Raw genomic sequence first — 21975 nt, forward strand, 5'->3', positions numbered from 1 at the left:
TGAACAGTCTTGGAGACAGCACTGTCAACATGTGGATTTTCCACTGCATCTTCAATAGACAAAAAATAAACCAAGGGAAAAGGTGAGTAAGAGATTAAAAACTGAACATGGGAAAGAATGGCTGTGATTGTTTTTAGGATCCAACACACAGTATTAGGAGAAAAAAGTAAAACACTAACAACAGCACAAGAAGGACAAGACCTGCAAGTAGGTAACAGGTACCACTCTTTCTGGAGACAGGACCATGCCAACTGACCCATGCAGTGATTCTACCGACCTAAATTTTGGAGTGCAGCATCTTACCTGACTACTTGGCTGAAGAAATAGTGTAAGTTACCAGTAACTTCCAGGGTAGGGAAGAACTCTCTAGTGCGCGATGGTGTCCACCAGCAAGGACTCATTCTAAAAGATGGCAAACCCAGAGCTGAGGCATTGCCATGAAGGAGATGGGCTCCTCCAAGGAGAGAGGAGAACCAAAAGGAGGGCAGGGCCAAATGGAACCAATGATCCTATGGCAGCTACAGAAGTTAGCCATTAGGAGAAGAGAAAAAGAAGATGTTGTCGGTTGAATAAGTGCCTCTGTATCGTGTAGCGTCTGTGAACTAAAACATGGTTCCCAAATTAGTAGAGTAAGTTTGACATGCTGAAAATGTCCTACCTTCCGAAATACGAATGACTCTTCATTGTAAACTGGATTTAGTCCATTATTCATAACCATACGAGTTCGGAATTCCTTACGTATGGTGTCAGTGGGCAACCCATACATATCCACTTCTACATAGGTGCCAATTTTCTTATCTGATAAGAATTGACCTGATATAACCTGCAGCAGCACAGAAATAGAGCAAAGAGAAATAAACTCTGTGTAAGCATCAGTAGCAAAAAGTAATCACAAAGCAAGAAATTCTGTCTTTTGGGTGGGGGCAGGAATTTCAATTATCTACGGCAATAAAGTATTCATTCCTATTAAACCAAAACATTATTGAACAACTACTATAGGCAGAAAGACCCCAACTGTTTCAAGCAGATGTTCTACCTTCTAGAACTGTCTAGAAAAAGAACGAAGAAAAAATATATATGAATCATAACACAAATAAATAGCGTCCATGGCCTCTTCATCTCACATAAGTGTCCACACCTATGAAGTGAAGTGATGAATTCAGGTATGTCCTAAGACCCTTCATAGCTCTGAAATTCCATCATGCCATACTTATTAATGATTTCTTTTAGAAGTCTTGAAAAGAGACACACAGAAAAGTGAACTTAGAATTTGTCTGTTGTTACTGATATTGACACTGGTCAGCTAGGACAGTTTTACATATTTGTAAAGACCAATGTTAGTCTATCTACAATAAAGCTATGGAGAGACGATTTTTCATTTAGTGTTTAAATGACTATAGCCATTTATTAGGGTCTTTTGTTTACATTATTTTCTAGCTAACAATTTGAACCAGCTTTTTTGAGGTATATTTGACACACAACAAATTATATGCATTTAAAATGTACAATTAGGCCGGGCATGGTGGCTCATCCCTGTAATCCCAGCACTTTGGGAGGCTGAGGTAGGTGGATCACCTGGGGTTAGGAGTTCGAGACCAGCCTGGCCAACATGGTAAAAACCCATCTCTACTAAAAATATAAAAATTAGCCAGGTGTGGTGGTGGGCACCTGTAATCTCAGCTACAGCTGCAGGAGAATCACTTGAACCTGGGAGGTGGAGGTTGCAGTGAGCTGAGATTGTGCCACTGCACTCCAGCCTGGGCGACAGAGTGATACTTGGTGTCAAAAAATAAAAAACAAAAAAATAAAATGTACAATTAGATCAGTTGGGACATATGAGCACATCTGTGAAACTATCTCCATAATTAAGATGATAAACATTTGTATAATCACCCACATTTCCTTTGTGCCCTTTTGTAACCCATTCCTCCCTGCCCTTTTTTCAAATGCCAGCCCTGATTTAATTTCTGTCCCTATAATTTGCATTTTCTAGAATTTTGTATAAACGGAATCATGTCGTAGGTACTTTTTTGATAGTGTCTTTCACTTTAAATAGCTAATAATTTTACTAGTGAAAAAATGTGTCTCATTTTTTAAAAAGAGGGTGGAATCTTAAGTCAAGGTTGTGAGCAGCACAAAGATCTTGCAATTTAACATTAAATATTTTAAAATTTCTTTCAAGGACCACTTGCATATACATTTATACTACCTTGTGATGAGCAGGGGCCTTACCTGCACTGAGCAAGTGGCTGCAATAACGCCATCAACAGGAGTTTCAGAGAAGGGGTCAAATGTTCGATCAGGCCGCCTCATGAAATCTGGTTTGAGAAGGTACCTGGTAGGACAAAAGCACAGAAGTTTATTAGTAGGTTTTACAAAGACTAAAACACTCGCTAGTTGAAACAATGAATGGATGCTTCCTTTTCTCCATCTGTAACACAGCAGCTAGGCTTTTAAGCAGAGAGTCCTAAGGATGGAAAAGAACGTGCCTGCCCTTATGAACAACCTTAAAGAGCTGCTGGTTCAGTGGCAGGCTTAGTGGCATCCAGGACTTCCTGATCTTATCATCTTCTCTGGAACTTTTTTATTCCCTGGTCCCCTTTAAATGCTTTTCTCTATATGTATAAAATAAAATGCAAAGAATAACAATGAAAAACCAATTATATTAGCTACAATTATCAAAATATAAAAATATGTGATATTCTACCTGTTATTAATTGTACTTTTAATAATGCATTAAATTATAAGATCTAATGGTAAGATCTAATTAGGATGACAATAATCTCAAAGCACAAAAATATTTTGAGACAGCTGTAACAACAGTAATGAACTATGACAATGTCTGTGATGAGAGAGTCATGGGTACCACTAATGTGACTGTGGACTGTTGTCTACATTCACAATCAAAGGAAACTGACATTTCAGCTAGAGGTAGGTGAAAATAAAAATAAATTATTTCCCCATTTCTAGTAGAAACAATTAGGCAAGAAAATGAATTAAAAGGCATCCAAATTGGAAAGAAGGAAGTAAACCTATTTCTAGTCACAGATGACATGATCCCATAAATTAAAAAAAAATCTAAGGAATCCACTAAAAAAAATACTGGAATAAATAAATTCACCACTATTGCAGGATACCAGATAAATATATAAAAATTCAATTGTATTTCTATAGAATGACAATGAACAATACAAAAATGAAATTAAGAAAACAATTCTATTTATAATAGCAAAATATAAACTACTTAGGAATAAACTTTTTTAAAAAAATAAGTGCCTACACTTTGAAAACTACAAAACACTGTTTAAAAAAATTAAAGAAGAGCTAAATAAATGGGAAGATATCTTGCCTTCATGGGTTAGAAGACCATATTGTTAAGCTGGCAATATTTCTGAAATTGATGTGTGAATTCAGCATAATCTCTATCAAAATCCCAGCTGACTTGTTTTGGTAGAAACTGACAAGCTAATCCTAAAATTCATATCGAAACTCAAGGGATCAAGAATAGCCAAAACAACGTAAAAAGAGAGAACAAAATTGGGTGTCTCACACTTCTTGATTTCAAAACTTACTACAAAACTACAAGATTTAATCAAGACAGTCTGGTACTGACGAAGAAAAACACATAAATCACTGGGCACGGTGGCTCACGCCTGTAATCCCAGCACTTTGGGAGGCTGAGGCTGGCGGATCACGAGGTCAGAAGAACGAGACCATGGTGAAACCCCATCTCTGCTAAAAATGCAGAAAATTAGCAGGGTGTGGTGGCGGGCGCCTGTAGTCCCAGCTACTTGGGAGGCTGAGGCAGGGGAATGGCATGAACCCAGGAGGCGGAGCTTGCAGAGAGCTGAGATTGTGCTACTGCACTCCAGCCTGGGTGACAGAGCGAGACTCTGTCTCAAAAAAAAAAAAAAAAAAAAAAAAAAGAAAAGAAAAACACATAAATCAATGAGACAGAATCAAAGTCTATAAATAAATCCATGAACCTATGGCGAATTGATTTTTGACAAGGATGCCAAGACCAATCAATGGGCGAAAGAATAGTCTTTTAAATAAATAGTGACAGGGTAACAGGATAGTTCCATGCAAATAAATGGATAAATAAGTAAAACTGGATCCTTACCCTATACCATATACAAAAATTAGCTCAAAGAGGATAAAATAACTAAATGCAAGAGCCAAACTACAAAATTCCTAAAAGAAGCCATAAGCACAAATCTTATGACCTGAATTTGGCAATGGATTCTAAACATAATACCAAAAGCACATGCAACAATATATTGGATTTTCTGTTGAAAACTTTTATGCTTCAAAAGACACTGTCAAGAAAGTAAAAAGGCTAGTCACAAAAAGGAAAAAAATTGCAATTCATATATCTGATTAGAGGCCTGTATCTAGAATACATAAAGAACAACTCATCTAGTTTAAACAATGGTCAAGTGATCTGAACAGACATTTCTCCAAATAAGATACACAAAAAACCAATAAGCACATAAAAAGATGTTTAACATCATTAGTCATTAGAGAAAAGAATATCAAAACCACAATGAGATATCACTACACATACACTAGGATGACTATAATTAATGAGTCAGATAACCATACGTGTTAACAAGGATGTGGAGAAATTGGAACTCTCATGTGTTGCTAGTAGGAGTGTAAAATGATGCATTCACTTAGAAAGGCAGTCTGGCAGTTCCTCTAAGAGTTAAACATAGAGTTACCATATGACCCAGCAATTCCATTCTTATGCATATAACCAAGATAAATGAAAACATATTCATACAAAAACATACAAAATATGAACATTCATAGCAGCATTATTTGTAATAATCCAGAGATGGAAATAACCCAAATGAATGGACCCAAATGAGTCCATCCATGAATGAACATATGGCACAAAATGTGGTATATTCGTACAATGGAAAATTACTCAGCAATAAAAATCATAAGGTATTGATACATGTTACAACCTGGATGAACCTTGAAAACACTATGCTAAGTGAAAGAAGCCAGGTACGAAAGGCCGTATATTATGTAAATTCATTTATATCAAATGTTCAGAATAGGCAAACACAGATACAGAGGGTACATTAAAGTTCCTATTGGGAGACCAAAGCTAAAGGATACAAATTTTGAGGCAAAGAAAATGTTCCACAATTTATCCCCACTATACGATGTCTGCCCCTCATGTCCACTGGGTAGTGGTCACATAATCACACCTTGTCCAGATTCCATAATTTCCCTGAAACATGTGTCAAAAAACTTAAAAAAAATTAAAACTTAATTAGAAATAAGAGTAACCACAGATTTAAAGAATCCAAACTATAAGCAGTATATAAATGAAAATAAAAGTACTTTTTTTCCCAAAAGTAAAGGTTTGCTTTTAAATGTAAAAGAATCAAAATTAGGGGAACTCAAAACTCTAAATTTCCTTAGAAGCATAACTTTTATTAATTTCAAGTCTAGATGATGTCAACTTCATTATCTTTTAAAATACAACCCAAAAGGAATCCTGAGTCATGATATTTTTTCTTTAAAGTTTAATGTCACTTTTCTTAGTTTTGAAAAAGTCACCATTCATTGTTACCTTCTAAGTCTGAACAAATAACAAAGTGTTAAAAATATTCCCTTACATTTGATAATCTAAAAAGGAATCTTTAAGAGACAACACTGATTTTTTATGAAGAATATAGAAATTTACACAATTGTTGAAATGTTAAAGGTGATTTTGAACACTCTTGTCTCCAAGAGAATGCACCTCACAATATTAATATAAAAGCTCTCTAACTATATAGAAGAGATTATCTTCTGTATTCATGGAGTTTTAGATTTGTAGCTTTTTTTGTGTGGCTAGAGTTGGCAATGAGAAAATAAGATGATACAGCCAAAGGTAAAGAATCAGAATGGAAAGTAGGTGAGTAGCTACAATACTACACTTGCATCTCCGAAGGAAGCCCACCAGCTTTCTCTGGAAGGAAAACCGGCACAGACTATGCGGGGAGGTAACGATGGTGGTTCTGGCTTTCAGGAGACGGGCAGCATTTGGACCTCAGCTGTGGCAAATGAGGGATTTTGCCTCCTGAGGAAGGTCGGGACTTGGATGAATCCAGAACTGGAGTCACCTTTCCAGTCCTGAATCTCCCTGGGAAGGAGCGTCCAGAGATTCCTCACTTTCCACAGTCCTTTGTTAAAGATCAAGAGCCCCTTCCCACCCACCAAAATAAGAAATGGATCATGGTGACATCTCAGGGTCAAAAACATTCTTCCACATCCCCCCGTTCAAATCTGCACAGAACACTCATCTGTGAAAGAGTGAATTGATCCAAAACGAGAAATAGCAGGGGAAAGGGGCAAGAAACCCATATCCAATTCTCCAAAGCAGGCAAGCTCCAGTGAAATGGGTTCATTTTGTATACTCGAAGAGGGTAAAACAGAGTACGCAGAAGCTTGTCAGGACCATGAGGTAAGTCTTGGCCTGGGATAGGACACTTAGCAAGCTTTCTTCGAAGGTCAAAGGAGCATCTGTTCTGGGTCTAAGGCGGTCTGAGAGAGCCGCAGAGGTTGCCTCTCATATCCCTGGTGGCTGTCAGGGTGCAGGGACCTGGGGTATTGATAGGGAAGCTGAAACCAGAGTCTGGCACCAGAGCTGGCTATGTGGATGTGCTAGTTGTGCAGCTGTACGGGGCCCTGAATTCAGAAGGGCCCACACTTGGTTTAATGCTTGGTTTTATGCTCTGCATCCACCATCCTAAAATTCTCAGGAGCCCTTCATTTTCATTCTGCATTGGGCCCTGCAAATGACATAGATGGTCTGTTTGGTGCTTACTGGTACAGAAAATGAACTCATTCCAGACATCCAGGTCTGTGCGATAGGCACAGGCACAAGGTCAAAGCCAATGGGAAGGCAGGGATCCAAGGATTCTCTGTGGACTGTGTAGGGCCTTGGAAGGCAAGAGAGGGAGAGAAGAAGGGTTGCCAACCAGGTGGGTGGATAGGAGCCCCAAGAATGAGAAAATGGGGTCATAAGGAAACACATCCTATTTCATCACACCTAAGATGCCATCAGTTGTCCAACATGCCATTTTATTTAGCTGCAAGAAAGCAAAATGACTGTTGATTATAACTGCAAGTTGCTATGCATTATAAGACACATTCCAATTTGAGGATATTATACAGTAACCTGTCTTATTTGCAATTTTGCTTTCTGAGGCTTCAGCTACCCCTGGTCAACTCTGTTCCAAAAGTATTAAAATAGAACCTAATATAAAAGTTGGAAAATAAAACTGTGAAATAAAAAATCGATTTTAAAAGATAGAAAACCCAATAGGAAAATGCGTAGAAGTTCTTCACAAAACAGAATATCAAAATAGCCAATAAACATAAAAAAGAGAAAAAAATTAAGATATTTTGAGACCACATTCACATAACTTTTATTACACTATATTGTTAAAACTGTTCCATTATTAGTTATTGATGTTAATCTCTTACTATGCCTAATTTATAAAATTAGGTTTTATCACAGGTATGCATATATAGAACCACAGTATATATATGTTGGGATTGGTGGTTTCAGGCATCCACTGGGGTTCTTAGAACGTATGGCCTGTGGGCAAGGGAGAACTGCTGTGTAAAAACGACCTCTGAATCATAAAATGACATACTGTTTTGATATCAATCACCCACTTTCCTATGAAAGCCTAAAAAGATTTTAGATACTAATTTACACTATTTTGTTTCATTTGCAATTAGGGAAATGTCTTCCATTTTTTCATCTTCAAAAACGAGACTGTTAAAAGCACTGCTCACTTTCCTGGTGACATGCACACTTACTGGGGCCCAGTGGTGTGCCCTCCCACAAGATCGGTCAGGGAGCACAGAAGGAGTTCCCAGGGGGGTTTCTGACATTTTGCTACAGTTGCTAGATCCTAGGCGTGTTTGTGTACTTTGCACACTGATGTTCTACATAAAACAGGGATTGTTTGCCTCCACAGGGGCACAGAATGCCTCTTTAAGAAATGCAGTCCTCAGACTCAGCCCAAAGGGGCAGTTTTTCAAAGTCTTTGCAGGTGGGTGGGAGAACCACAAGAGTGACACAGTGAAAACCAGGCAGTGCCCCAGCTTGCCCGAGCAACAGGGACAGGAGCTCCTGTGCAGCACTGGGCCCCACATCTACCATCACCATGGAACACAGAAGCATGCAGGTGACGGCAATTTCTTCTCTTTTCCTTGCCAGTGACAGCCTTTGCCACCAGCTGGCTGTATGGAAAGGGGAATGAGGCGATCAGAGAGTCAACGGTATCCCTAATACTTTATCAAGCTGGGCTGCCCCACTGCACGGGCTATTTTTCAGCCTTTCTGGTGAGGTGTATGCTTTTAGTCACATAGTGTCCAACACATCAGCACAGAATTCAGGCTAAAGTAGCAACATTATCCTTGTTTGTGAAGATATTTTAAAATAAATGAATGGAATTTAAAATGACCAATGAGGTCAGGCATAGTGGCTCACACCTGTAATCCCAGCACTTTGGGAGGCCAAGGCAGGCAGACTGCCTGAGCTCAAGAGTTCAAGACCAGTCTGGGCAACAGAGTGAAACCCCATCTGTACAAAAACTAGCCATGTGTGGTGGTGGGCACCCCCAGCTACTTGAGGGGTGGAGGAGGGAGGACAGATTGAGCCCAGGATGTCAAGGTTGCAATGAGCCACGTTTGTACCATTGCACTTGAGCCTGGGTGACAGAGCGAAACCCTGTCTTAAGAAAAAAATAACTAAATAATGGTGGAGTGAGACACTGCACATGCTAATGATGGCTAAGCAGAAACTCTAGGAAAAACAAACCAAACATTGGATTGTCAGGACTTTTTTTTTTTCTTTTTCTTTTTTTTTGAGACGGAGTCTCACTCTGTCGCCCAGGCTGGAGTGCAGTGGCGTGGTCTCGGCTCACTGCAAGCTCCGCCTCCCGGGTTCATGCCATTCTCCTGCCTCAGCCTCCCGAGTAGCTGGGACTATAGGTGCCCACCACCACGCCCGGCTAATTTTTTGTATTTTTAGTAGAGACGGGGTTTCACTGTGTTAGCCAGGATGGTCTCGATCTCCTGACCTCGTGATCTGCTAGCCTCAGCCTCCCAAAGTGCTGGGATTATAGGTGTGAGCCACCGTGCCCGGCTCTCAGGACTTTGTTTTATACAGAAACAATTCTACTCCCTGCATCAGGCCCAGCTGCCAGGATTGCTTACTGCATGTTGGACAGCTAATGGCACCGTAGGTGTGATTGCTGAGGTGGGTGAGGAAAGTGCTTTAAGCATCACTGGGCCACTGCACGGTTCCAGAAGTGAGCACAGCCATGCCCGACGGGTCCTGTAAGAGCCAGGAGTGCCAAGGCTGCCTCCCTGGGGTCCTTAAAGGATGACTGAACAGAGCACTCCTTGAATTTTGCAATATCTCTGTGTGTGATTGATCATCGGGCCTTAAGCTTTTCTTAAATCTCACTTTTGCACAGAAATGTGCAGTTCCTGAAGTACTTTTGTACACATTCATTCAACCTTACAGAGCTGTCGTAAACTGTTAAAGAAAAAAAAATGTACCCAAACACTTGTTAAACATGGTAAAGTGGACTTTATGCAAGGGGATAGGGAGCCATGGCGATAGGTATAAGGGCTCAAATCTGACCTCAAGAAGCATACATGGAGATTTAGAACCATGGAGTAGGGTAAGGGCCAGCAGATGGAAAATTTCTATGAGGAAACATGAAGGATAAAGATTTCTGGCCAAACTGACTTGATAGGATTATTGCTGAAGGCAGGCCAAGGTGACAGGATATCCAGGGTGGTCAAGATACCAAGGGCTGGGGATTTTCTCTAAACTGAATTAGCACGATTCTTGCTCAAACTGGATTCTACAGTGACTGACAGGGAAACCCAAAGGTGGGTCTCATCAGAAAGGACTCGGTTTTTGTCAAAGGACAAAGTCTTTTTTAGTTCCCTGTTTTGTTCAAAAAAAAAAAGACATTTTTTTTTTCCTTTGAGTACAACAAACCCTATGTGGCAGGTGTCACCGTCTTCATTTTATCAAGCAGAGAAGAGAGTCTAACATAGCTGCTGTAGACAACACAGAAAGAACTAGGGGCAGCTGGGAGCTGAGTTCAAACCCTCATCTTTAGACTCCCAGCCCAGGGCTTTTACTCACAGCCCAGGGCTGAAGCCCTGGGACTTTCTGCCTCGGCCCGCTACTTGTGAGAGGAAGAGGTCTGTGAAGCAATTTATGTGAAAAATCTCCTGGGTTGGAACACTTGGCATTAAATAACAAAATTGCTTTCACAAAATTCTGAAATATGAATTCAGAACTTTCTCTTCCCAACTACACACATTTTTTTCTTCCAAAGCACATAGCAGAGGAAAATGTAGGGCATGCTCCAGGTATGTAGGTAGTGGGTGATTTGGGGAATAGCATGGTCACCGTGTGGGCAGCCATACTGGCAGAGAACCATCCACCAGGCAGGCAGAGGGAGGGAGTGTGCTCGCTGAAAAGTCATTTCAAACTCACAACTGCTGAAAAATGTTATCCTGACTGGCAGTTTTCAGTGAGAAAAATTAAGACATCCAATCAGGTGAGCCACCATGAAGAAATTCCTAATAGCATCATTATGACGGGATGGTTTTCCATTGGATTCCTCTAGAGGCCTTTGGGCAGTGGTCTGGAGTTATCAATATTTACTTGCTTGGGGACAGATGCATGAGGCCGAGGTGGAGTGAGGGGATGACCACATAGTTTTTCTTTTTTTATCTCTAGAGAATTCTAATTTTATATTTTCATTTAACCTTTCAGTGTTTCCGTGAAATTGACATTTCCTATTTCACTTCTTGGTTCAGTTTTCAAGATTGCTATTTAAGGAAACTAGGATAATATTCATAGCATTATTCTTTGATAACTGCTACTTACAAGACACAAAAAGGAATCAATAGAGGACAAAGGTTTATTCCCAACTGAATGAAATTCAGTTTGACACACACAACTTCATTACATATGAAATTAACTTCATTACTTGATTTGTCCTAGGTAAAATGCACATATTTAAGGCCTACATCTCCAGTTAATGTCCAAGTGTGCAGGGATTATTACCTGTCCTGTAATAATCTCCTCCACTATTGATTTTAAAGTGAGAGGATTAAACTCTAGGATATGTATGAACCGCTTCATTTGTGACTAAAAACATCCAAACCTGCTTAGTAAAATGAGGTAGATGAAGAATGTATATTTGCAAATATTCTCTAGGTATTTCATTTGCTTCTATTCCATCCCTCAAACCCAGCTTAAATTCTGTAGTCTCTAATTGAAAATGACATGGCTTCATTATGGCTGTAGTATGGAGTTCTAAATCTAGATAACAGTTTAAATCACATTACTCACCCGCACGATCCATTATACTCAAATTTTCCCTGATTCAATTGCATCGCTAAATCTGTCAAGAGACAAAAACAATTTAGCATCTTGTCTTCCTAGACAAAAAAGACCCTGATGGGGTGATTTTAAACAATAGGTATCAGATTGCTCCTAGGCCCTGGTCCCTCTTTAATACTACAAGGTTCTGCTTGGTCTATTTAAGGCATACTCTCTTCCATGTCGAACTGACCGCATGTTTCATTTAAATTAAACATAAAATGTGTTTTCATAAAGACCATGCTAAAGGTCACTTTTAAAAACGGATTCAATATAGGAGTCATACCATTGTTCGATGAGTACTGAGAGCAGAGATATCCAACCTGCTACAGTGGGAGAGGATGGATCTCAGGATCCCCGGGCAGAGGAACACTGGAGATACCCGGGAGGGTGAACATGAAACTTGATTTAAAAGATTCGAAAATGAGCTAGCTAAGTATCTCATAAAACTTAGTGGCACGCTTCCAGGATGGGACGCAGGGGGAATTATTCCAGTGGGGTCTACGCTGGCAGTGCATGGCTTGTGACTTTTCTCTTGCAAGTGAATAAAATATTTTCTTTCTTCCCATCAGCAAAGGAAATGGGCAAACTGAGGGATATTTTTTCCTCCTCAAAATGTTGTGTTTAACCTAATATTATAGAATAAAACATAAGCTGGCCTAGTGAATAAACTGTTTAGAGCCATTTAATCCATATTATGAACTCATTGACAACTGAGAACACAAGTTGGCCTCTTTTGAAGTAAGTGAGGTCATCAGGGCCTTGTTACTGGACCCCAGCTAGAAACACTCAGGGATTGTACTGGTACCTATCATGTCACAGTCTAACCTAGCAAGCACTGTGGCGACCCCATGCAGAATGGTGACTCCAGTAGGAGCTGCCGGTCACTGGGGAGGCTCCCTCAAGTCGTGGGAAGTAATCAGCTCACACTCATGCTGAAGGAATGAAAGTCAAAGGACCTTCCACTCAGTCCAGATAGCAGGGAACAAGGTGGACAGGGATTCTTAAAACACAAAATAGATTTTTAAAAAAATTCTCAAATTGGGAAGCATGGGCAATACTCTTATATAGCAAAGAATTGAAGGAAAAAAGGGTTTTCTGGTTTTGTTTTATTTCACCAATTGTAAGAACCATGCTGTAGAATTGACCATATACAGTGAATAGGTTTTGTGGCATATTTCTATCTATTTTATTTCTGTTTTGCTACCTCTAATCTTAATACTGTGATCCTAGGCTCTCAAGTAAACCTCAAAAACTTTAAAAATTTGTTTACGCAATTATAAAAATTTACTCTTTTCCTTCCAGAAAAAAAAAGTCATTATATACTGGAAACCTGTCTTTGAGTACACTTTGGAGGACCAAGTTATAGATTAGTACCTCTTCAAATACGTAACTCCTTATACACCATTTTAGTGGAGTTTACTCCAAAATATTCTGTACTTCTTTGGTGAAGCGCCACTGTGTCAGTCATATTTGCTGAATGTTCACAGTGGTCAGGGTATACGCCAAAGGAGAAATAAGTCGCTGTTGCTATACAAAGATACTCAAATTCTTTTCACTTAATTCTGCCTCTGGAAACAAAGATAACAACTTTGATCCAAAAGGAAGAAAAATGAGCAATATTTTGGAATATGGGATAATGGTTAGCAAGAATACTCATGGCATTTATGAAAGGAATTAAATTTCAATCACAACACATTATCTTCTACCATTGTTTGCTCTATTTTGTTTTTTTTTAATTTCTCACCATTATATAAATCCAACAACACATTGCTTTGCCATATGTCTGCCTCCTTTAAAAAATGCCCAGCCAACTGATGGGAAGTGCTGGCACTATCCTGTCAAAGTGTTCTCATGGAATTTGGGGTCACTGGACATCAGCTCCTACCTGGGGTTTGATAGTTCAGCGAAACCATCTGGCAGCCAGCGTTCCAGAAAATCTGAGGCATGTAATTACTGGAATCCACTCGGCCTCCCTTGGGGTAAATGCGACTCATTTGCCGTTTGTTATAACTGTGTAACTTATTAAGGAAAACAGAAAAAAAGAGTCCTACAGCAGAGAAAAATAAACGACAAAGAGCTACAACAACAAAGTTCTAGGCCAACAACGACAAACGAGTAGACAGCACACAGCAAATTTCACATTTACAAATGATGCTTAAGAGCACAGTTCACTGTGTGGATTATAAAAACAATTTTCATTTGGGCAGATTGTCACAGCTGCCATGGCCTTTCCCACATATCATTTTATTAACTCTACCATCAGAATGATATATTAGCCATTTATCTATTTCAGAGGCTCCTGCCAAACCAACGTGAGTCAACCACTCATTCCACTTGATACATAAGGATACTTGACAAATTCAATTGCATGTGTCTTCAAGTAGCCAAGACCGACTGATTCATTAAAAGAAGACATGTTATAATGAATATTGCGTTCTGTAAAAGAAAAGCAAAGATGGAGTCAGGAACCGTGTCATCAAACCCTCAGTGAAAAACAGCAATAAATAAATACAATTACACCCTGAATCACGAGGCCTTGGAGGCTAACGCTACATTATCACGTTAGTAGCTCCTACTTTCACTGACATCCTGTGGATGGAGACATTTGTCTTTAAAAAAAAAAAAAAAGTGCTGATTTAAATTGGGAGTCATTAGAGAAATTACATGTACCCCAATTGCCACAGTTATCCCTGAAATATGAATTTTTTATGATAATGATGATTATGATGGCTTCTCTAGCCCAGAAATGAAGTTTTTAAATACTTCTTATGTTTTTTTGAAAATCAGCTTTTGATTAAAAGGAGTCTTGTGAATGCACGTGGGAACAGAAGAGGCTACATGGCCCAGCACTAACAAATTCATAGTCTTTCAGCGCCACCTTGTGGGTGAGGTTATGAATGACAATGTAATGTCACCACATACCAAGGTGGCTTCTATGGTCTGTGAAACAAACATAAGGTGAGGTGGAACAGCCCCCACGCCCACAAAGAAAAACGGCAACAAGTTAGATACAAGCTCATTAGCACCATAAAAGAAAATCAAGCAAAAAGGCGACTGCATTTAACCTTTGGTGTTACCTTCTGCCACATGGAAACCTTGAAACTTTACAGGCTGGGCGTAGTTGATCATTGTGGACAAATATGGATGGATATTAGTGGTAGCACCTACATATTTATAAGACGCCATCCACGCCTGCTCATCTTCTACAGTTACCAGGCCCTACAAGCACAAGGAAGAAAACATATAAGTCGATGACTTCAGTGGGACGCACGGATATGAGCTGCAGATTTCCTTAATAAAGATAATTGCACACATACAAATTGAAAGGTAAAGACTTTTTCTTCCTCAATTATATAAAGGATGCTTTAAGAAGTTAGTGTCTATTGTAGCTCTAAATAATGCAAAAGGAGGTAATCATAAAATATTAAGCTGATCTTACATTTGTAGGATATTTTTAGATTTTTAAGGGACTTTAAAATATTCAAGAAATTACTGGCCAGGAACGGTGGCTCACGCCTTTAATCCCAGCACTTTGGGAGGCCAGGAGTTCAAGACAAGCCTGGCAAACATGGCAAAACCCCAGCTCTACTAAAAATACCAAAAATTAGCTGGGTGTGGTGGCGTGAGCCTGTAATTCCAGCTATTTGGGAAGCTGAGGCAGGAGAATCGCTTGAACCGGGAGGCAGAGGTTGTGGTGAGCTGAGATTGTGCCACTGCATTCCAGACCAGGCAACACAGCAAGACTCCATCTCAAAAAAAAAAAAAAAAAAAAAAGAAAAGAAATGACTACATTGGACCTCACAGCAATGCTATGAAATAGATATAGCAGGTATTACTCATATTTTTACAAATTGAGGCACAACATCAAAAATAGTGACTCTTGAACATTAGCGTGCATCAGAATCACCTGGAAGGCTTTTTAAACTAAAACAGATTCCTGCGCCCCACACTCAGAGTTTCTGCTGAGGTGAGTCTGCAGTGAGGCCAGTCACTGCTGTAACTCGTTCCCAGGAGCTAATGATGCTGCCTCTTTGGTCACTATGTTTCACCGTAGCACTCTAGAATGTAAGCCACATACACACATGGTACATAGTATTTTAAAAAGCACTTAATCTTAAAAGTAATCTAATAACTTGCTGCATAGGACATACTGAAATTGCATTACTTTGCATACAGAAAAAAGAAAACAAATTAGTTTATTTCTTGATAGAAAAAACAACAACAAAACCAACAACAAAAATCATACCTTCAAAAGTGATCAATACTTTTGCTGAGAACTTTGCAAAGCTAAACTTCCTGCATAGAATGAATCTAGTTGGATATATTCCTTAGTTGCATGATGTAATCCATGAGTTAAAAAATGGTCAGACGACTTGTTTGTCTTAACTGATGACTTAACAATTTGAGCATTCTAAATTATCAAACTGATTTCACCAATAAAAACCTGAAATAATCAAGTAACGTAACTTGGTTTTGTTTTTGTTTTTATCATTTTCTTCATGTGTCCTCCTGCTCCCCCACCAAACAACGGCCATGTCTGTTCCTTCCATGTGTGTTTAATAATAAGAATAAATACCACCAGTGCTGTGTGCTGGGCACCAGGATGAGTTCTTGCACACACGGTCTCATTACTGTCTGTGATGTGTAGTGGGGATTAGAGTCCTACCCACTGACTGCATGAGAAGATTGATGCCTTGAGAATTAAAATAACTTAGCTAATAAATGGCAATGACCGAATGTCAATCTGTACACTGTTGACTCTAATTATGAATGATGAGATTCTAGAACAAGAGAGTAAAGTACTCACAAATATTTTGGGACAGGTCTGTAACCATATTTATTCATAATTCTTTCAAATTTAATATTTAGAGGGTGAGAAGATAGGATCTCAACTCTAAATAGGATAGGACCCCACAGGCAGCAAGGCAGTATTTTCTGAAGCTCTGAAGTATGAGAACGAAGTTATAAGGCAAACTTCTGCCTGGGGCTGTCAGTCTCACTGTTGTAGGATAAACCATAATACTTACTAAATAAGATCACTTTGATCATCATGAAGAACTTTGAAGAGAATGAAAGAAAGTGAAAATGTAACTTTACCTTCCCTGTAATAAGGCCAATATCTAATAACATCAAGTAATACTCCTAGAAGTTATGCAGTGTAAAATTAATCACTGATCTTCCAGAATGTCAGTGTACTGGGAACTAAGATCCTCCAATTATGCTACAGTATGGATTTGATGACCTATTTGCTCATTTTTAAGTTCAAATTCAATATGCTGATGATCATGTCGTTCCACTACAGGAACGAAATCTCTAATTCCAATGAAGAAAATGCCTTACTGGATTAAATACCTACTTTTAGGAAAATCGTCTTACTCACCTGCCCTAGTTTTGTGATTTTATCAGGATTTAATCATTTTATCACCACAATTAATTCCTTCCTTTGAAGATGTTTTAAATTAGATGCATCTGATTTAAAATAGGCAAGGGAATTATTTTGTTACCTTTTTGTTGTTTTCATGTTCAAGGTCATCTGAGGCCTAATTAGAGAAAGGAAATAATTTGTTTACTCCTCTAAAGGGCAAAATTCCAAATTTATTAGCCATACATATATAGATACTTAAATAAGTATAGGTAAACTTTTATTCTATTTATTTGCTAAGGTGGGGCATTATTGATGAAAAAAAGCCATGGATGGCCTCATTGTTTTATGCACCAGAAGGGCTAATCTTAATGCTCTTTCCCTCATTTGTGGACAGTTTTTACCTACTTAGATGTTTTCTTATAATTATTTACTTAGTGCTTTAGTCATGGGGCTTGGGAAAAGCAGCATGAAGGGTCACTCTTGAGTAACTCAGCATTCATGTCTGGGTATTTGCTATGGACTGTACGCTGGTGCAGACCCCTACACCGTCCCAAATTCATATACTGAAATCTTCAACCTCATTGTGATGGCATTTGAAGATGGGGCCTTTGGGAGGTAATTTGGTCATGAGGGCCAAGCCAAGAGAGAGCTTGCCTCCTTATTCTCTCTCTACCGCGTGAGGACATAACCATGAAGAGGGCCCCCCTCACTAGGAACTGATTGGGTGAAACCTTGATCTTAGACTTCTCAGACTCCAGAACGGTTACAAATAGTTTTTAGTTGTTTAAGCCAATGGTATTTTTGTGATAGCAGTCCCAACTGACTAAGACACTAAGACGATATTGATGAAGGCTTTAGCAACTTTTTTTTTTTTTTTTTTTTTTTTGAGACAGAGTCTTGCTCTGTTGCCCAGGTTGGAGTGCAGTGGCACAGTCTTGGCTCACTGCAACCTCTGCCTTTCGGGTTCAAGCAATTCTCCTGCCTCAGCTTCCTGAGTAGCTGGGATTACAGGTGCGTGCCATGACACCTGGCTAAATTTTGTATTAAAACAATACTCTTGAGTCTTAATAGGCATTCAATATTCTCAAAGTAGTCACAATTCCCTAAATCAGAAAAGGTAGGGTGTAAAGGCAATATTCCTTTGGCTTTGCTCATCAGACAAATACTCTCCCCTCTTCCTATCACCAAATGTATCTGCCTACCTGCATCTTCATCCACTGTCTTCACTAATCAGGTGTTCCTGCTCCTGTGAAGGGCCACACCTTCGCACCATAGCGATCCCACCCTCTTCCACCTTCTCGAGGAATTCCAGGCAGTTATCCCCTCTCTTTCCTGCAAAATTAATCTCTTCCTCTCTACTGCACCACTTCCGAGTTTGCAAACACACTCCAGATTCATTCATCCAAAAACAAAAAAAAACTAAAACAAACAAACAAAAACACGCCCTTGACTCTTTGGGTGCCCTTGGCCACTAGTCCATTTCTTGCTTCCCTTCACAGCAAAACTTCTCAAAAGCATAGTCTCTAGTCATTCATATCTATGTGATCCAGTGTCACCACCCTGTCTGGCACTCCACTGAAATGTCTCTTTAAGGTTACCAATGACCTCCATGCTAACAACCCAAAGGACACTCTTGAGTCTTCTTAATCAGTCAGTAGCATTTGTTAAATTAAGTTTAGCCTAAAGCTGTCTCTTTACATATTCTAAAGGTTTCTCCATAAACTTTCCATAAACTTTCACATAGTAAACTGTAGACTGAATGAATGTGTAAATAGGCTGTAACCTACTCATTTGCCAATCACTGAGTTTCAGCCAATCAAAGGTGGCCAACTATTCAACCTCTGTTCAAATAAGGCAAATAAGGCTGTAACCAATCCAGCCGCTTCTGTACCTCACTTCTGTTTTCTGTAGGTCACTTTCCTTTTTCTGTCAATAAATCTTCCACCACATGGCTGCACTGGAGTCTCTCTGAATCTCTTCTGGTTTGGGGCCTGCCCAATTTGGGAATTGTTCTTTGCTTAACTAAACTCTGTTAAATTTGGTTTGTCTAAGATTTTTAACATATTCTACAATCAACCACTCAGTCCTCCTGTTAACACTGTCCTCTTTCTTGGTTTTCTTGGTGTTACTGCCTAATTTCCCTCCTACTTCTCTGGCCATATCTTGCTCTTCTTTTCTGGCTCCACCTTTAACTAGGGCTTCACTTGGACCTTCTTTTCCACCTTTCCCTGTGAATCATCTCAGTATTTCCATTGTTTCAAATACGATCTCTTGAACTCCCAACTTGTATCTCCAGCTCAACCTGTCTTCTATATACGCATGATGATGACGCCAGTGATCATGAGGATAATGACAATGATAAAGATGAAAAGGATGATAATATACCAGCAACTAATACCTTTACAGGAGTTACCATGTGCCAGGCACCACGCTAAGCTCTTGACATGTCACAAACCATCCACTCTTCACAGTGACCCCATGAAATAGGTGTTATCGTCTTCACTTTGCAGATGAGGAAACTAAGGTACACAGAGTTTAAGTAACTTACGCAAAGTTAGACAGTTAGGAAATGAACCCAGAGAGAGAGTCAGATGGCAATGCTATATGAACACCTCCCCTTGAATACTTAATAGGCATCTCAAATAGTCATCCCATTTGCAACTCCTGAGTTCTTTCTCTTTCAGTCTTCCCCATGCCAGTAAATGGTACCACCACCTACCCAGTACCTCAAACAAGGACACTAGAGGGTCATCTCACTTCTTTCTCTCTCATTCCCATATTCCATCCATCAGTAGGCTGTCCCATTTCTCAACATGTCTTGAAGCCACTCAGTTCTTTCTGTATCCATTGTCTGGTCTGACCATCGGGGACTCTTGTCTGGCCTAGAGCAGCAGCCTGTCCTCACTGCTTTTACTGCTTCCACTCTTGTTTCCTCCTAAACTAGTCTCCATATGGCAACCACAGCAATATTTTAAAACTTGAATCAGGCTACACTGCCCCCTTTTCTAAACTTTTTCAGTAGCGTCACATTTCACTTAATATTTGAATTTCTCATAATGGCCTCCAAAATCCTACATCACCCAGTTCCCACCTACCTGCCCCATCTCATCTTGTCTCACTCCACTCTCACTCAAGCCACTCTACTCACAGCCCTTGCTGTTGTTATTGTGGTCCTTCCACATGGAAAGTGATTCCTCTATCTCTGTGCATGGCCAATTCCTCTTGACCCTTGGCATTCTGGTTTCCTTATTATTTCTACTTCATTATTCTTCAGCACTCATGTTTATATTCATAATTGCTCTTATCACAAGTTGTAATTATATGGTTATTTGACTGCTTGTTTCTTTGTTGTTTCTGATCCCTTTCCCTAAACTACAGGGGGCCATGAGCTGCCTAAGGGCAGAAGGCAAGTGTGTTTTACCCTGTTAGGTCATTATGGCCTAGACTATGCCTGACAAAAGGTAAGTACATGAATAACTATTTTCCTTGGCTGAATATTTGGAAACATTTTTATGCTTACTCTACTTTAGGAGGAAGGTATATAATTAGCAGGACTAGTTCTTGAATGAGGGCTAGACTCAGGATGTTCAGGGGTCATTTTCCTGATGAATTCAAGATTAAACCTTACCCCTGGGATGCTGTCGTTTTCTCCCTCCCCAGCTATAATAACACAATAAATTTTAATATTTAGAGGACACTGGCCAAATGGGTAGTGGTTAACACTGACTCTGACTAATGAGTAATTTACATTTCCTTTTAAACTTAATATTGTGTATGTGTCAAGTTCTGGTCGCCCAGCACAGACTTGTATCCTAAGCAATTTAGAAGGGGAACTGTAGGTTACTTCATTCTCTTGTGGTTCTCACATTGCCAAAATTTCATAAATAACAGCTGCTACCTCTTGAGAGTGACGAAAGAAAGGGAACTCTGACCTTCTTGACGCTATTTGCAACAGCCTCCTTGTGACCCAAGTCATCAGCAGAAAGTTCATTTCCAAATTTGAATTCGGGGTGAGCTTCCTCCTCTTGGTCAGCTGTGTGAAAGACAAATGGAAAATCCATGAAGCCAAACCACTGCCAAGGAGTCAGACCTTGTTCACAATCTTGGGTAGAACAGAAGCACTTTTAGAGAAAAAGGATGCCAAAAGAAAATGGGGACATTTATATATGCAGTGTTTTTTCAAGTAAAACTCTCACTAAACTCTTACCTATTCAAGGTCAAGGAGCACATCTTGTCATGTGTTATTTCTCCTGCACCTAAAATGTGGTTTGACATGCTTGATGCTTAATAAATTTTTCTTAACTGGATGGCTACTTCTATCCTAGTACACTAATTCTAAAAATGAAAGCCTCAAACACTGCAGGAATATCTGTGACTCATAAAAGGGTGTTTTGATATTTCATGACATCTACAGAAAATAAGAAGATGGAAGAAAAAAATACATCAGATAATTTTGAAAGAGACTAAAATGTCCATTTGAATGTTATGGGCATAAAGACTTATAGCCTGGAGTGGTAGAAAAAGGAAAGGCCTCAGAAGGATTGTGCTACTCCTGCAAACTATTTGTCAAACCTAGCATAGGTTTCAAAGGCTCAGGGCTCATTTGTCAGGCTCAGGTAGGAGGAGAAACGGAAGTGGGTGCCAAATAAAGCTGGTGTCCCTGGAGCATGGTCTAGTCTGTGAAAGGAAGCACACACACTGTGTTCATTGCTCCAGGAAAGTGATGAGAATGCCAGAATCCATCTAGGATGTTCGCGGGAAAAAAAAGAACTACCTGCCGGAAAATGTACAACATACTGAGGTGAGATTTGGATTCATACAATCACCATTTGTAGTAATTCCCAGACAAAGAATTTGCCTAAAATCTAGCCAGGATCAGGAGAAACCCATAGACCTCAGGATGAGGACAATACAAATCCACATGGTCACACCACAGGGCATGAGGGAACTTTACTGTAAAAACAAAACAAAAAAACCCACTAAAATAATTTCTGAGAATAAACTCATAAAGGAGATGAGCAGACCCATCAGAATGAGAGAGATTTTTTAAAGCATGTTTAAAAGTACAAAGGAGAATGAAAGAACAGGAGTAAATGAAAAATGATTTCACTGATTCCGAGATGTACTTTTTTGTATTTTAATATTTCTGATGTTGTAATGTGTTCTTCAA

The 21975-nt window shown here is 39.5% G+C and overlaps 1 protein-coding gene across 18 annotated transcripts in view; it reads right to left on the reverse strand.

The window, feature by feature from the left end:
- The window catches only part of PLCB4 (phospholipase C beta 4), a 419870-nt gene that overhangs the window by 59334 nt on the left and 338561 nt on the right, over positions 1-21975 (reverse strand). For 10 of the 18 annotated variants that reach the window (XM_033185629.1, XM_033185625.1, XM_033185628.1 and 7 more), the window contains 8 exons: positions 20738-20838; positions 16945-16980; positions 14518-14659; positions 13792-13876; positions 13326-13450; positions 11408-11459; positions 2233-2335; positions 659-823 (listed from right to left, as the gene is read on the reverse strand). In XM_033185629.1, the coding sequence (XP_033041520.1) occupies positions 659-823; positions 2233-2335; positions 11408-11459; positions 13326-13450; positions 13792-13876; positions 14518-14659; positions 16945-16980; positions 20738-20838 (809 nt within the window). The remainder of the gene's footprint in view (positions 1-658; positions 824-2232; positions 2336-11407; positions 11460-13325; positions 13451-13791; positions 13877-14517; positions 14660-16944; positions 16981-20737; positions 20839-21975) is intronic. The other 8 variants (XM_033185624.1, XM_033185634.1, XM_033185640.1 and 5 more) reach the window with 1 other exon arrangement.

Source organism: Trachypithecus francoisi, unplaced genomic scaffold (genome assembly GCF_009764315.1).
Source record: "Trachypithecus francoisi isolate TF-2019V2 unplaced genomic scaffold, Tfra_2.0 Lachesis_group21, whole genome shotgun sequence".
In the NCBI taxonomy this organism is placed as follows: Eukaryota; Metazoa; Chordata; class Mammalia; order Primates; family Cercopithecidae; genus Trachypithecus; species Trachypithecus francoisi.